Source organism: Panicum virgatum, chromosome 9N (assembly GCF_016808335.1).
Source record: "Panicum virgatum strain AP13 chromosome 9N, P.virgatum_v5, whole genome shotgun sequence".
NCBI lineage: Eukaryota > Viridiplantae > Streptophyta > Magnoliopsida > Poales > Poaceae > Panicum > Panicum virgatum.
The window spans coordinates 5714305-5729703 of record NC_053153.1 but is presented as its reverse complement, the minus strand read 5'-3'; the positions used below and the strand labels follow the sequence as shown (position 1 = coordinate 5729703).

The 15399-nt window shown below is 44.0% G+C and overlaps 2 protein-coding genes and 1 non-coding gene across 9 annotated transcripts; all 3 read left to right on the top strand.

Moving 5' to 3' along the window:
• Positions 1 to 13319, top strand: LOC120689909 (nudix hydrolase 9-like). Of its 5 annotated transcripts, none has more exons than XR_005681499.1 (19): positions 217 to 439; positions 531 to 632; positions 878 to 952; positions 1035 to 1091; positions 1634 to 1722; positions 1852 to 1910; positions 2206 to 2354; positions 2935 to 3072; positions 3246 to 3404; positions 3489 to 3594; positions 3728 to 4378; positions 4622 to 4891; positions 8722 to 8804; positions 8967 to 9025; positions 11466 to 11614; positions 12194 to 12331; positions 12456 to 12614; positions 12700 to 12802; positions 13026 to 13319. XR_005681499.1 is itself a non-coding variant. In XM_039972358.1 (10 exons), exons 1-9 carry the CDS (start codon positions 121 to 123, stop codon positions 3582 to 3584), a joined length of 912 nt encoding a protein of 303 aa, XP_039828292.1. In that variant the 5' UTR covers positions 1 to 120; the 3' UTR covers positions 3585 to 3594; positions 3728 to 4015. The 5 variants fall into 5 exon arrangements, 2 of the variants coding, with proteins under 2 accessions (XP_039828292.1, XP_039828293.1); XR_005681497.1 differs by having other exon boundaries at positions 513 to 632; XR_005681498.1 differs by lacking the exons at positions 3728 to 4378; positions 8722 to 8804; positions 8967 to 9025; ... (3 more) ...; positions 12700 to 12802; positions 13026 to 13319 and having other exon boundaries at positions 513 to 632; positions 4622 to 4696; positions 4835 to 4891.
• Positions 4215 to 13471, top strand: LOC120689908 (nudix hydrolase 9-like). 3 transcript variants are annotated; one of them, XM_039972355.1, is made up of 10 exons: positions 4239 to 4378; positions 4622 to 4696; positions 4835 to 4891; positions 8722 to 8804; positions 8967 to 9025; positions 11466 to 11614; positions 12194 to 12331; positions 12456 to 12614; positions 12700 to 12802; positions 13026 to 13471. In XM_039972355.1, the coding sequence occupies exons 1-9, from the start codon at positions 4295 to 4297 to the stop codon at positions 12790 to 12792; spliced, it is 897 nt and encodes a 298-aa protein (XP_039828289.1). In that variant the 5' UTR covers positions 4239 to 4294; the 3' UTR covers positions 12793 to 12802; positions 13026 to 13471. The 3 variants fall into 3 exon arrangements, with proteins under 3 accessions (XP_039828288.1, XP_039828289.1, XP_039828290.1); XM_039972356.1 differs by having other exon boundaries at positions 13029 to 13453; XM_039972354.1 differs by having other exon boundaries at positions 4215 to 4378; positions 4622 to 4891.
• Positions 7716 to 7789, top strand: TRNAR-UCG. The gene has a single exon. It is a non-coding gene; the product is annotated as a tRNA-Arg (tRNA).
• Positions 13472 to 15399: the final 1928 nt, after the last annotated feature.

Here is a 15399-nt window from a genome sequence, read left to right as displayed (position 1 = left end):
ATACTGTACTGTACGTCGCCTGTGAGACCCAAACCTGGCGCCGCCCTCCGCTGTCGCGCACCGGCCAAGCCCGCGTTCCCCGCGCCTCCACCGTCTCCGTCGCCACGCCACCCGCACCGTATGGCTGCCCCGGCTCCCGCCTCCGCCGCAGATCCGGGCACGGCGTTCAAGATTCTCCTCTCCTGCCCCGACGGCCTCCCTCGCTCCCGGGTGCGTACCTGCCTGCCTTCCCACTTCCCTTTTCCTTCTCCTCGTCTTCCCTCCGGATTGCATGGTCCGTTTGGTTGCGTGGAATGGAACGGCGCCTGCCGCCGCCGGCCGTTTCCTCCATCGGTCGGACCACCGCACGGCGGCAAGACCAAATCCTCGAGTGTTTGGATGGGTGTGCTGCTGTTGCCATCAACTGCCCGTGACATTATTTCTTAGCTCGTTCAGGACTGTGAGTGCTAATACCTGCCTGCTGTCGTCATATTACTTCCTCTGACTGGAAACACTATAATGAAAATAGTCAGGGCCTGTTTGAATCCAAGCCTGGCTTGGGCAATGGGCACTCGTCCAGGCATGACAATCTAGCCCAGGGGTTGGAAGCCGACGACCTCTGCGAGAGCTACCTGACCAGGCACATTTGTCAGGTCTTGATACAAACAGGCCCTCATTATATTCTGAAGTATTTCTCATAATGAATCTTGTATGCTAAATGTTGTGTTATCAATCCTTATAAAATTCTATATTTGACAGTCAACGGTAAAAAAGAAAAACAAAAAAGTTAGACTTATGGCAAACCTAGATGGGCTTATTTGTGATTGGAGGATGTACCAAGAGTGTCTAGCTTTACAACAGAGTAACATTATGATTGAGCTCATTTTGTGAACTCAAGGTCTCGGTTAAGTTTGATCGGTCATTCGACAGGATTCCCCATCCTGATGCAGCCTTGGAGGAATCTATAAGTGAGGTAATGTTGTCGACCTATATCTTACACCTATCTGATGCAGGCATGCGCCATTTGCCATTCTTCATGTTTGTTGATCTTATAGATATGGAACAAAAGCCTTCAGCAGAGCCCATCTCTATACAACGGTACAAAGTTTCGGGTATGTATTTTTAGCTCTATCTTGGTATGATCCTTTTCTGCTCCATTGACACTTGAAGTCTTGAAGATGCTACCATTTACTGATAAACACGTCGCGTTAACTGAAAAAACTGAAAGCTTCTTGCATGTTACGTGGTTTCATGCATGCTCTACACAAAGGCGATTTATGCAGAAAACATATCTTCGCTCAGAATTTACACAACGTCCTAAATGCTCTCAAAGGCTTTGTTAGAAAATTGGATTCGCTATACATGTTTCTGAGTCCTAAGGGGTATTCCTAGTCAGTTACATGTATTATTTTTATCCAAATGCACTTGCATCCTCGCTTTTACCATCTGTAAGGAATTGCTAAGCAGTGTGAATATTAAGTAGTGATGTTGTATCCTGGCATGTGATAGTATTTCGTCTTCTTTTCCTTTATAGCTAAACATGTGTCATTGTAGAAGTTCATGTGTGCTTTATTTTGAAAGATCTCTCTTTACCTGCTTTACTGCGTTCATCAGGTCGTAGAATGCAAACACTGATAACAATCACAAATTTCAGTACGGAGGAAATGCCTTGCATTACAAAGATGGCTCAAATCATGATCGTGAGTACTGTGTCTCGCTTCATTTGGGTCTCACAGACTACAGGTTGGTTTGACCATTTGTGTTCATTTACAACAGATCTTCAAAGCAAAAATTTTGGCAGCCTATAACTTTCTTTGTGACATTTTGATCTAACGCCTTGAATTAACAACTGTTTCTACTTGCACGAAATAGGACATTTGTGGGAACAAATCTCAATCCATTGTGGGAGAATTTTTTGGTTCCATCTGAAGGTAATTTGTGCTCTTAAACTTAATTACAGTTGGTTGTGCGTATGAGGGCCTTTTTTGAATCACTTTAAACTCCTCTAGTTTCTTCCATTGCTTCAGCTTTCAGAAATTTAATTGCTTGACAAGTATATTAATGTCTCTCTGTTTCCTCCCATTTCCTAGTAAGTTTGCTCCGGGTGGGACTATTCATTAGATAGTTTGTCTTAGTATTTTGAGTGCCCAGACAACATGGTGTCAATATTTGTACAGATTTGTAAGAATGATCTGCCTTGACCAAAAACAATTCCTCTTTCAATAGATGATTCTTTACGTTGCCAACACATGTCAGATCCACTGGGCAATGGTGCTATAGTTGAAACATCTGACGAAAAGATTATTGTATTGCAAAGGAGTTACAATGTGGTGGACTTTCCAGGATACTATGTTTTCCCTGGAGGACACTCGGAGGTAAATCCTTTAAGATTGCTTGACAATATGAGTGCAGATTATGAAAGCAAAGATCTCTGTAGATATTTGATGTACAGCTGAGTTTTTTTTAGAACTAATTGACAAATGAAGTACTAGGTGTAATGTAGTTTCTCTTACGCTGCAAAATAAAGATGATAGCAACATTACTGCTGGCTGGAGTACTGCCTAGTGGTTTCTTCTGCCATTGAGCATGCTGCGTTTTTCTTTTTGAGGTAGCATGTTTACTTGAAGTGCCTTTTCAAGAAGGAAACTATATTTCATAATTATGGACTAAGAGAGATGTATATTGAAGTTTAACTGAAATTTATAAGACATCATTGCTCAGCCCTATGTATTGCTTAAAATTGTTCTCCGCTGTCAGTTAGCATGCTGACTATGATGCTACTTTTAGATGAGGAATCAAAATTAGAACTTGGAAACATGGCTTCTTTTTTGGAGGAAGTTGGAGCAGGGGAGAGTGCATGAGGGGGAAAATAGTTTTTAAGCCTGAAACAATCAGTTGAGTGTCAGATCTGTAAAATGCATGTCATATCATTGATCTTCATTTTGTTTGTGACAGCCACAAGAAATTGGAATCATGGGTCATCAAACTGATGAAGAAGACGTTTCTTGTCTCACTGAACGAGTTTCACAAGAAATGTTTGACGGAATCATCCGTGAAGTGGTTGAGGAAACTGGAGTTCCTGCTAGCTCCCTAGTAAGTAGAGGCCTAAAATGTATGTCATGTAGTGCAGTATAGTGGTTTGTTTATATGAGCAGGATCCAAAAGAAAGGATGTGTTTAGTTGTTTCTAATTGTCATCCAAGAAAGATTTGGTCACTTCATGACTTTCCTAGTTTGTTCATTAACTATCAATATTTCATTCTGCAGACAGATCCTGTCTTCATTGGAGTTTCTCGCCGAGAAGTTAATGTTAGGTCAACTGCATTCTTTTTCACAAAATGTAACATTGACTCCAGCGGCGTAAATGAGCTTTATTCTAGAGCTCAAGATGGCTATGAATCTACTAAACTGTATGCAGTATCTGTGGTGAGTTTTAACTGCTCTAGCAGCTCTCTGATCCTTAGCTTGCTTTTGGATACTTGTAATCAGTAAAGATGCTTTTGAATACAGGAAGAGCTACAAGGAATGAGGCAGCGAATGCCTGGTTGCCACAATGGTGGTATTGCTCTATATGAATCGATGAGGAGTGCTGCCAAAAAATTGTGAAGATGTCATTGTAAGTATAATTAAATGAACAGATTTTGTTCAGCTGTGCTTCTTAAATACTTTGCTTAGGTATAATAATTATATACAGCGTGGTTGTGTTGCAAAGCCGCCATTCATTTTCCGTTTATCCTTTTTTTTGGTAGAGATCAGCAGCCAAATGAAGAAATGCGCCCTGCTGGGTGGAGCCGTACTAGCTTTCCCCGTCTACTGAACATGTTCTCTTAGCTTTTCTCGGCTTGTTTCAGCTTATTTTCTTTCATACAATACTATGCCATCAGCCGAACAAAACTGGCGGCACCCGTGCTACTGCTAGGTTGATTTGTATCCTGCTGTATCAAATCTCCAAAATCTTGTATACAAAACCTTCTTATTTGAGCGCTAAGCTCACAGACAATTCGAAATTTTCTGACATTCATGCAAGAAATGCGACACATGTACTAGTACTTCGATTTTTTTAATAATATATTTTTAACGGAAATTTGTAAATGTGGCATTTGGCTTGCAAGAATTGCAAATATAGCACGCTGTCCGCAGCTCGAGAGTCGATAGAACCCTATCGGCGGCCCATTGGCCGACTGGGCCCGACCAGGCAAGAAAAGTCAGCCCATTGTACCTTGAGGGCCCATAGGACCCAAACCTTCCGCCGACCGCCGCTGTCGCGCACCGGCCAACCCCGTCTCCGGCGCCTCGCCACCCGCACCGGAGCCCGTATGGCGGCCCCCGCTTCCGCCGCAGATCCGGGCACGGCGTTCAAGCTCCTCGTCTCCTGCCCCACCGGCCTCCCTCGCTCCCGCGTGCGTATCCTCTCTGTCTCGCCCGGTCGCCCCCTTTCTTCTCTCTCCCTGCCGATTGCATGATCCGTTTGGTTCCATAGCGCGGCGCCTGCCGGCTGCCGGCAGGGCCGACTTTGGTTGGTCCCCTGGATCGTGCCTGGCCCGGATTTGCATTATCTGAACAATAGAATGATGAACCGAGCTACAAGTGTAGCTATCTCTATAGCCTCAACATTCTGATGGACCTCATGTTGTTAACTGAAGGTTTCAGTTAAGTTCCATCAGTCATTCGACAGGATACCCCACCCGGACGCAGCCTTGGAGGAATCTATAAATGAGGTTATGCTATCTATTTATCTACCTTTTTTTTCAATTGTACATCTATCTGATGTATGCATGCATCCAATTGTACATCTATCCGATGTATGCATGCATCCACGACAATTCTTCATATCTGTTGTTCCTGGCTTCCTGCAGATATGGAACCAAAGGCTTCAGCAGAACCCATCTCTATACAGTGGTACAAAGTTTCGGGTACGCATCCTTTTGCTGCTCCACTGATACCTGAAGATGCTGTCATTTATGCACATTGTATTGTATTAAACTAAAACAGAACTGAAAGTTTTTCCCATGTTAAGTGACTTGGTACATGCTCTGTATGAAGATGGTTTATACAAAAAAAAATGTCTTCATTTAGAATTTACACAGCCAGGAACCGACTCAATGCCACGTCTTTGTTAAAATGTAGGGGTTTGCTATGCATGCTTCCAAGTCCTAAGGGAAATTCCTAGCCAGTTCCACACATCATTTTTGTCACACTTTCATCTTCTGTTCTTCACTTTTATTAGCTGCATGGAATTGCCAAGCAATGAATGTTAAATAATCATGGCTTGTGTCCTAGATTGTGTTAGATTCCAAAAAATGACTCAAAAAATGGATGACAAAACAGAATTAAAGAATTCTTCTTCCTTTTTTTTGGTGTGTCTTCCATTTCCCGCTCAAGCAGCCTATCATCAGGGAGAGTCAATACAGGCTGTTTTCGTTGTGGCTCCATCGGTTATGTATACTATCTCGCTGGACTAGTCTCACTTGCCATCAATAGCCCACCTAACCAAATTCCAGCTCAACAGCACAAATTAAATTTGAAAAACGAAGGAAGACATAAATGAGTGCGAAACCATGGTGGCGCATTAAAAGTCTTCCATTTATTTTCTCTCTTAAAAGTCTTCCATTTATTTTCTCTCCACAAGAAAAATCTAGTCTCGGCTCAACTATATATACATGTTACCAGTCCAAACTTGTACCCACCGCAATACACTCTCCTAGACAAAAATACTGAAAAGGAGGAGAAGGGGAAAAAAGCCCAAAGCCATGACTAGCAACAAGAACACTGTCGCCGCCGCCAGGGCAACTGTGGCGGTGGTGTTGGTACTACTAGCGACGACGCTCCTGGCAACGGTGGGGGACGCACGCCCTTACTTGGATGTGCTGCCTCCACCAATGTCATATGGCGTGGTTGGGAATTTGTTGCCGCACAAGGCCATTCCGGTCTCTGGGCCCAGCGATTTCTGGGGCGGCGAACAACCACCGCCACCGTCTATGGAGGCCTCGACATCACATGGCATGATTGGGAATTTGTTGCCGCACAAGGCCATACCAGTCTCTAGGCCCAGCGATTTCTGGGGCGGCAAACAGCCACCGCCACCGCCTGTGGAGGCGAAAATCAACCATGGTAATTGAGTGCGAGTGGTGTGAATAAGAATAGTTTGTGATCATAATGCCATGTAATGACTTATGCAAGAACTTGAATAAGAAGAGCACATGGTCTTGATCATTTTTCCTTGGTTTTTTGCATATGCATGTGTATCCGCTTTATTTGTCAGAACACAAGGTCAAGCGCCTTTAATCTCATCTGTTTCTTAATGTCGTCCTTCGTTTGTTTGAAAGATATTGAGGTGGCTTATGTGTTTATTAGAAAGACGTCGAGGTAAAAACTAGAGCACACTGCCCGCGCATCGCCACCGTAGATCGTGCTCCTCTCTCTGTCTTCACTATTGTCTGGGTGCATTGCTAGATGATTTTGCAAGGGCGACGACAGAGCTCTCTCCCTGAGCCCAAGCACTCCTTCTCATCCCCTTCACTCCCGTGCCTACTCCTAGAGGTGACCTTGGCGAAGGCTGGGCGGCGCCAGCTCGAGGATCGGTTTTCCACCGTCCCCTTGGGTGGATCTAGTCTCCCTATGGCTGGATCTAGCCAAGAGCAATCTATGGTGGCGGGGTGAAGGTCGACTTTGGTCCATCTTGGTCAAGCGTCGGTCGTGCGCTGGGTCAGCATGGATGGCATCTTCCCTCTAGCAGCAAGCGGCGGCCACGCCATGGCCTTAGCTGTGCCTTTTGGTAGTATCCGAAACGACAACTTAGCAAGGGCCACGGTTTTGGCACTGGTGTCACGTTCTTGGTGGCATGCTCACGTGAGGCATCATGGTTGATATCCTCTTGGCATGTGGCGTGTTGACGCGCCAGCTGTTGATGGATGACCCAGGGCACAAGACTTGACCGGTTCAACCGGAGCCAATGACAGTGACATTCAAGGGTGTCGCCTCCCCTATTGCGGGTGTCATTGTGCTGCCTTTCCTCTATCTTTGCATGATTCTTCGGGTGAAAACCCTTTCCAGATTCCCTGTACCAGCGACGGTGGCGCTTCTGACGCTACATCCTTCTTCCTTGAGGCGTCGTTTCTGAGTTCGTGTTTACCTATTAGTACTTGGTCCTCTTGCTCATTTTCGATGAGGCTCTACCTTTCTGTGTTGCACTGCACCACACGGGGGATGATTGAATTGCTTGGAAGAGTTTGCTTTGGCGAAGCCAAATCTGCTATGTTGTGGGTTCCAACATAGCATGGCAAATGACATCTGCAGCCTCTTTGGGGTGGTGTTAGTTCTCGTGGCAAGGGTGTTTGTGACTTTTAAGGCTTAGGCTTTGGTCCATTTGAAGAAATCGTACCTGCTCGGTATTCTCGAGCTCAGCAACAATGACTTGTGGGGGGGACTGCAGCGTTTTGTGTTGGCTAATCGGTCATTTTGTTGATGTTAGGATCATTACTTGTTTTCCTTTAAGAACCATATGCAAGTGTAAGATTTTGGGGCCTGGCTTTCCTTATAAACTGGGTTAACTTTCTTCTCTCTTTATTGAAGGCAGAGCTCCTACCATTTATGCTAGATATTAAGATGGCTTATGGCAAAGATCAGACCACCAAAATAATCTCGTCGTTGGGAGACCTCACAGATTCCGGGCTTTGGTTTGCGAATGCGATGTGATATAATAGTCAAGTAACATCAACGAAACCTCAGACATCCAACGACCGCATAGCGCAGTGGATTAGCGCGTCTGACTTCGGATCAGAAGGTCGTGGGTTCGACTCCCACTGTGGTCGTCATTGGCTTTTTTTGTTTTCCTCCCACATTTTCTTTTCTTTCCCCCTCCACGTAGCCAAGGACGCCGTTGGGTGCCCCTGAGCTTGATTTCTCGACCTATAGCTAGCCAAGGGAAGTCAAGTCGTCGGCTGACAATCATCTTGCAAAGCTCTGCAATGCATGTCTGGACCAAATAGCTTTGAGTCCTGCACCTTTGCTGATGAGACCTCCTGGTTTGCCTTATCTATGCTGAATCCCTCCGGCCCACTCTTGTTCCATTTGATTTGCTCATGGCTCATGGCCCTTGGATTGGTGGAGGCCAGCAGCGGATATATAGTTGAAACAATTATAATTACATCAAGGAGGCATACAAAGAGAAAGTGATACGCATTGATTAACGCATATTGCCGAAGCAAAGATGACATTGCACCCATGCGACAGCTACACATTGCCGCACTGAGACCGCTACTAAGACGTGTTCAAGCACCTCCAGGAGTACAGCAAGGAGAGGTGGCCGTGGATCGCTGTCCACAGGTTCCTGTACAAGAAAATCAGGACCATCGTCGCCATGCTCTCCATCGTCTCGGCGTGTGCTCGCCGGACTCTTCAGTCTTCACGACCATCCTCTCTCTCTGTCTCTCGAGCACTCATGAACACGTATTGCCCTATGGGAAATTCCTAGTCAGTTCCACAGATCATTTTCGTCAAAATGCACTTTCATCTTCAGTTCTTCACTTTTATTAGCTGTATGGAACTGCCAAGCAATGAATGTTAAATAATCATGGCTTGTGTCCTAGATTGTGTTAGTATTTCCTTTTTTTCCTTTCATATCTAAGCATTTTTCATTATAGAAGTTAATGTATGCGTTATTTTGAAACAATCTCTCTATATCTGTTTTTCTGCATTCATCATGCACTAAAGTGCACACTTTGACCACAATCACAAATTTCAGGATGGAGGAAATGTCTTGCACTACAAAGATGGACCAAATCAGGAGTTACGTGTCTCGCTTCATTTGGGTCTCACAGACTATAGGTTGGTTTAACCATTTGTATTAACTCAAAACATGTTTATAAAGCAATATTCTGGCTGCCTATATTTCTAATACTTTTGTCTCTACTCTCTACCACTGTTACCTTCTTTGTGATTTCTCAGTGTAATGCCTCAATTTAACGACTGTCTACTTGCACAAAATAGGACATTTGTGGGAACAAATCTCAATCCATCGTGGGAGAAGTTTTTGGTCCCATCTGAAGGTAATTTGTAATCTTTAGTCACGGTTTTGTTGTGTGTAGCAGGGCCTTTTCAATAACTTTGGAGTCCTCTAGCTTCATGAATCATGGCCATTCTACCTAAGTGCCTGGTGCCATCTGTTTCTTCCATTGCTTCAAGTTTCAGAAATATAAATCCTTCACAACTATATTCTGTTAGAGTATAATAGTTAAGGGTATAAGTGTCATTGTACTAGTCTAGGGTCTGGGGTCTCCTCTTGTATATATAGCCCTTTGGGCATAACTCAATACACAGTTCACTCTCTCTTCCTCTCCTCAATCGTGACATGGTATCAGAGCTCTAGGTTGCCTGATCCGGCCGCCACCCTCGTCGTCGCCGCTGCGCTGCCCCTGGGAGCTTCGTCTTGCTCCTGGGGGCGGCATTCCTCAGCCCCAAATCCATTTTTTTTCTTACCCTACCCATTTTTTTCTTACCCTAGTCATGTCGCAGCATCAAGTTTCGCCGCCCCGTCGGTCCTGTGTCTTAGTAGCAGCAGCAGCAGCAAGATCTCCGCCGCCAGCAGCAGCAGCAGCAAGATCTCTGCCGCCGCCGTCCTCTCCGGTGCTCGTCACGGGTGGATCCACTCTTCCCGGCCACCAGTCGCGCGGCCGCGGGCCTCCGTCCGCGCGACCGTCCACCTGTCTTCGCCGCTCGTCGCGGCCCGTCCCTTCCGCCGTCTTCCGCCCGTGGGGGAGGACCAGCGCCCTTCATGGATTTGCCGGCCGCCGTTGAGGCCACCTCCCCGCGGATCTCCGCCGTCGCGGCCTCCCCGCGGGATCTCCACTGCCGCCGGGCCTCAATTCGTCATCCCCGGCCGCGGATCGAGGGGGCCGTCCTCATCTCCGCCGGTTGCAGAGCCGTTCGTCCGCGCGGCCGTCCGCTCGTTGCCGGCCGCCGTCGCAGCCACCTCCCTCGCTGCCGCCGTCTGCTCGGCCCTCCGTCCGTGCGAGCAGCGGCCGGCCGTCCGTCTGGCTGTCCGCCCGTTGCCGCCCCTCCTCCGGCCGTCTGTCAAATCAAGTCGCCCAGCACCTCTGCCCCTCCGTCCGCCTGTTGTGGACGTACTGCTGCTGCCCGCCTGGGTCTTCTTCCTAGCCTCCCGTTGGGGCCTCTGCAGTGCAGACAGGGGGTGCGGGTGCAGCTGTGCTGCTCTGGTCTGCTCTGCTCATATATGAACACCTCTGTTCTGCTACTGCCTGCTGCTGGTTGGTCTTGTTTCCTGCTGGTTGGGCTGCCTCTCGTGGCTTGCTGGTTCAATTGACATATACATCAGTCCTTTGCTGCTCCTAGTGCAAGGCTCCACTGTCTCCTTTTGCCTGTTGATTGCTGCTGCTTAAGTGCTTATAGTGTTGAGGCCAATTTCCTAAATTTCATTGCATCACTGTCAATCCATCCATCTTTTGCTTGTGCTTGCTGCTTGTTGCTGCCTATCCATAGTATATTGTCATATTTCCATTAGTTTCCATCCAAGAGTGCTGCTAGCATTGGTGTCATTTGCATCAACATTAATCCAAGTCCAATTGCTCACATTTAGTTCGTCAAAGCTGTGTGTGCCTACATCCTAGTTGCCAAATCAGTCACTTTCATTTTCTCTTCGGGTTTGCCATGATGTGTGGCTGCCCCATCAGTTGTTGATGCGACCTTTGCCCTCTTGGTCCCTTTCGGAGCCGTTTTGCTCCACATCATGATCAATGGCCGTCTATTCGTCGTCATCAACACATGTCCTCCTGCTTGCCGTCTTCAAGCAGTGATCTCTCATTCCTTCCTTTTGGCTGGTTTGACACATCTCTATGTTACTGTCGGGTTCAATTCTCCAAAGCAAGGCTCATGTTTGAGGAGTTGAAGTACTGGTTTGTGAAGACTTGAGGTATTTGCTGAAGTACGGTTGTGAAGGCGGTACCCTCTTGTGGAGGAGATTATCTACGTCGACAAGTTCAAGAGTTGCACACTTTGATGACATCTTTCATTTCGGACTTTGGATGTATCATTTTTCATGTTTATGTTTAGTCTAGTGCTTAGTATCAACTCTCCAAATGCAACGTCATTGCATTCACGTTGCATTTGAGAGGGGGTGTTAGAGTATAATAGTTAAGGGTATAAGTGTCATTGTACTAGTCTAGGGTTTGGGGTCTCCTCTTGTATATATAGCCCTTTGGGCATATCTCAATACACAGTTCACTCTCTCTTCCTCTCCTCAATCGTGACATATTCATGTCCCTCAGTTTAATCTTCCATTTCCCAGTAAATTTTCTCTGCCCAACACATAAAAGTTTACTAGGATGATGAACTTCTTGTCTGTGAGTGACCATTAGGTAGTTTGTCTTAGTACGCTGTACTCAGAGTCAGATAACATTGTGTCAATCTTGTCAATTGTAAGAATGATCGATCTTGACCAAAACAATACCTGTTTCAATCTGATGTGGTTAGATGATTCTGTACATTGCCAACACATGTCAAATCCACTGGGCAATGGTGCGATTGTTGAGACATCTGATGAGAAGATAATTGTATTGCAAAGAAGCTACAATGTGGGGGAGTTTCCAGGATACTATGTTTTTCCTGGAGGACATTCGGAGGTAAATTCTTTAAGATTGCTTGACAATATTGAGTGCAGTTGATGAAAGTGAAGACTTGTGCATGTATTTAAGCTTTTTATTTAAGAACTACTAGGCACAGTGTAGTTCCTCTTATGCTGTGAAATGAAGACAATGACAACACTACTGCTAAGCTGCAGTACTTGCTGATTTAGTGGTGGCTTCTGCCAATGACCATGCTGAATTTTATTTGTGATCAGGTAGCATGCTGAATTGAAGTTGCATTCAATGAGGAAGCTAAACCTCATAATTAGGTCTTAGAGAAATATATATTGAAACAATTATTGAAATATAACCAGAATTTATGGATCATGCATTACTCTGCCTTATCTATGACTTATTGTTTTCCTTTTTCTGGTAGTTAAGCATTATGGCTTTGAAGCAAATTATGGAGGGATCAAATCTAGAAAGTAGCTTCTGTTTTTGGAGAAAGTTAGGGGGTAGAGAGGGTGCACTAGGAAAATATATTTTGTTTTAAACCCGAAAGGATCAGTCGGATTGCTGGACCCGTAATAGATTGTACATGTGTCTTAATTTTTTAGTTTCATTTTTTTATACTAGCCACAAGAAATTGGAATCATGAGTCATCAAACTGATGAAGAAGACCTTGCTCGTCTCAACGATCGTGTTTCACAAGAAATGTTTGATGGAATTATCCGTGAAGTGGTTGAGGAAACTGGGGTTCCTGCTAGTTCCCTGGTAAGTAGAACAGAACCCAACAGAAAGAATGGATTTTAGTTTTTCTAATTGCCATACAAAAAAGATTTCTTCTCTTTAGGACTTCTCTTGGCGTTTTCTTTAACTATCAACATTTCATTTGCAGACGGATCCTGTCTTCATTGGAGTTTCTCGCCGTGAAATGAATGTTAGGCCAACTGCATTCTTTTTTACAAAATGTAACATTGATTCCATTGGTGTAAATGAGCTTTATTCTAGAGCTCAAGATGGCTATGAATCTACTAAACTATATGCAGTATCAGTGGTGAGTTTAGCTGCCATTGCAGCTCTCTGATCCTTAGCTTGCTTTTGGCAGCTTCTAATCACTGAAGTTGCTTTTTGAATTACAGGAAGAGCTACAAGGAATGGCCCAGCGAATGCCTGGCTGCCACAATGGTGGTTCTCTGTATGAATTGATGAGGAATGCTGTCAAAAGTTCATGAAGATGCCATTGTAAGTGTAATTAAAATATTGGATTTTATTCTGTGGTGTATCTTAAACAGGTTAATTTAGGAAACATACACAGCAATGCAAAGCTTCAAAATTTATGAAGCCTTGTCTTATTTCACACCTCATTTCCCCTTTATCCCTTATTGGCATGTTGCTTCCTGATGCTGAATTAAAGTTAAACTGTCTTTCCTTGTATGACTGAATAATTCTGATGGCATTGTCACAGCAGAGAATAGGTGGGTGGAAACACGACGCAGAACACTGGATGTTCAGATCCATCATATTACTGTTGTCTGCACTTTGCAGTAGATGTGCCATTTCCATATTTGTTGGGCTGACGAAGGTCTACATAGACCCTAGCAGAAGTCCCCAAAGAAATAAAAGCATTAAGGTTAAATTTTCTCGAAAGAGTGTAACAGAAGAAATTTCGCGATGCTGACTTACATGCAGAGACGACTCTATTAGACTGTAATGGTATATTTAATAAGAACAGAATGCACGGCCAACCTATGCCTCAGCCTGTCAGTGAGTTCTTCTGTTGGATCGTGGAACTTCAACAAAACCCGATCATATGCCCTCTTTTAGTGATGTATGTAGGAACAGAAGGTGAACTTATATTAGCTTTTTACTCTGAAAAATTAAGATCCTAAATAATATGCTTCATGTGCGAAAGAAGAGATACTTGTTACCTTGGTATGGATATACTTCATGCTACGGTACGGATTCTACAATGTGCATCTTGACTTGTTTTGCTCCCTTGAATTGTTACCTCGGCGATTTTAGAATGGGTTGTGGATTTTTCTTTGCCTAGCTGGTTGGATTCTTAAAAGGAAGATGGTAGCAACATTGACCAGAGCATCTGCCATCAGCACAAGGACAAACTCAACTTCTCAGTTAGAATACTTGAGAGCAAATCAGGGGAGTCAACGACGTGCAGAACCGGGCTTGGAAACAATAGTTCGTTTCACAATTTGGCCATCTGAAGAGAATATTGAGTGACATTGCTTACGGTTCAGAACACAGAATTGAGTTTTAGCAACGAGCCGAGTATATTATTATATATTTTATTATATTATTGAGCCACAAATTAGAAACAGCAGCTCTTAAATAGCCAAACCATTTTACCGATTCTTGTTAAAGTGATTCTTATTTCAACACTGAAACATTTCGAGAGAGAATTCGGATCTAAAATGTATATACACTGTTCGATGACTCGGCGAATGAGGACCTCGGCGAATGGTGGATTCAACCGTGTCGCCACGTCGACCAGGTGTCCGGGCCTTCTCGACTCCCTACTGAGTTCTACTCCCTCCGCCCCGTGGACTACGTTGTTTTTTGACTTCTGAGTATCGTCTTTGACCATTCGTTTTATTTGAATTATTTTAGCAAATCATAAAATAAATAAATTATTGTTAAAATATATCTGACGATAAATTAAATTATAAAAAAGAGATAACATTAACATAAATTTTTTGAATAAGACGAATAATCAAACATGATAGCACGAAGTTCAAAAACAATAAAAGTCAGTGGGACGGAGGGAGTAATTGCTTGGTCGGCATGGAAAGAGAGGAATTGCAAGGTATATTCAGAAATCCGAAGGCCGACGTCATCAGTGCAGTTTGAGGTGTAGGCGGCTATCAAGGAGGGAGAAGATCGAGGCAATGGCTGGTTTTAGCTCCACTCTCTGCGCTTCCTCAACTTTGGTCGCAAAATTTACATACAATGTAACAACCAGATGTGTATCCAGTACATAGGTTGTTCGGTTCAGTGTTGTGGGCTCCTCACCAGCGACAACGACCCTACTGTTTGTCTTTGAATTTTTATTCTCTTAATGAAAAACGGGTGAAGTTCTGCTCACGAAGAAAAAAATCTAGGACCCTATTCGTTTGAACTTATCAGCCATAGTGCAGTATTTTTCTCTAACAACAAATCAACATTAGGTGGCTTATCGGTAAAAAAACAACTAGCCGAACAACCGCTACTTCCTTTATCCCTTAAAAAGTGTCACTTACGCTTTCCAAGAAATAGATTTGACTAAACATATATTACTAAAATATATTAATATTTATAATACTCTCTTCATTCTAATTTATAAGTCACTTTGATTTTTTTTTATCCATTTCTTCTGGTTGTGTCTGAACCAATCTTATTTTGCTATATATAGACTTGGAGACGGGAGGAGAGGCTGGACGCCTGAAATTCTCTCTCTTTAGTATTAGGTAAAGATGTTTCTAGATACATAATAAAATGGATGAACCAAAAAAGTCAAAACGATTTATAATTTAGAACGGAGGGTGTACATAATTAGTATTATTGTAAAGATCTTTGAATCTAGTTTTTATCAAATTTATTTGGAGATAAAAATATTACACGTATTTTCTAAAAAATAGAGTTAAACTTGTAGCGTACGCATCAACGACGACAACACTCTTTAAGGGACAGTAGATTTTTACCACCGTTACATTTGTTCAATCCAGCGAAGATGCTCTGTATCATGGCCAGACTGTGTCATAGCAAGATTACCTCGCCACCAGCTGAAAAACACAAAGAAAGGTAAGAAGGAATTAGGATTAGGGAACAGGGATCATCCTGCATAC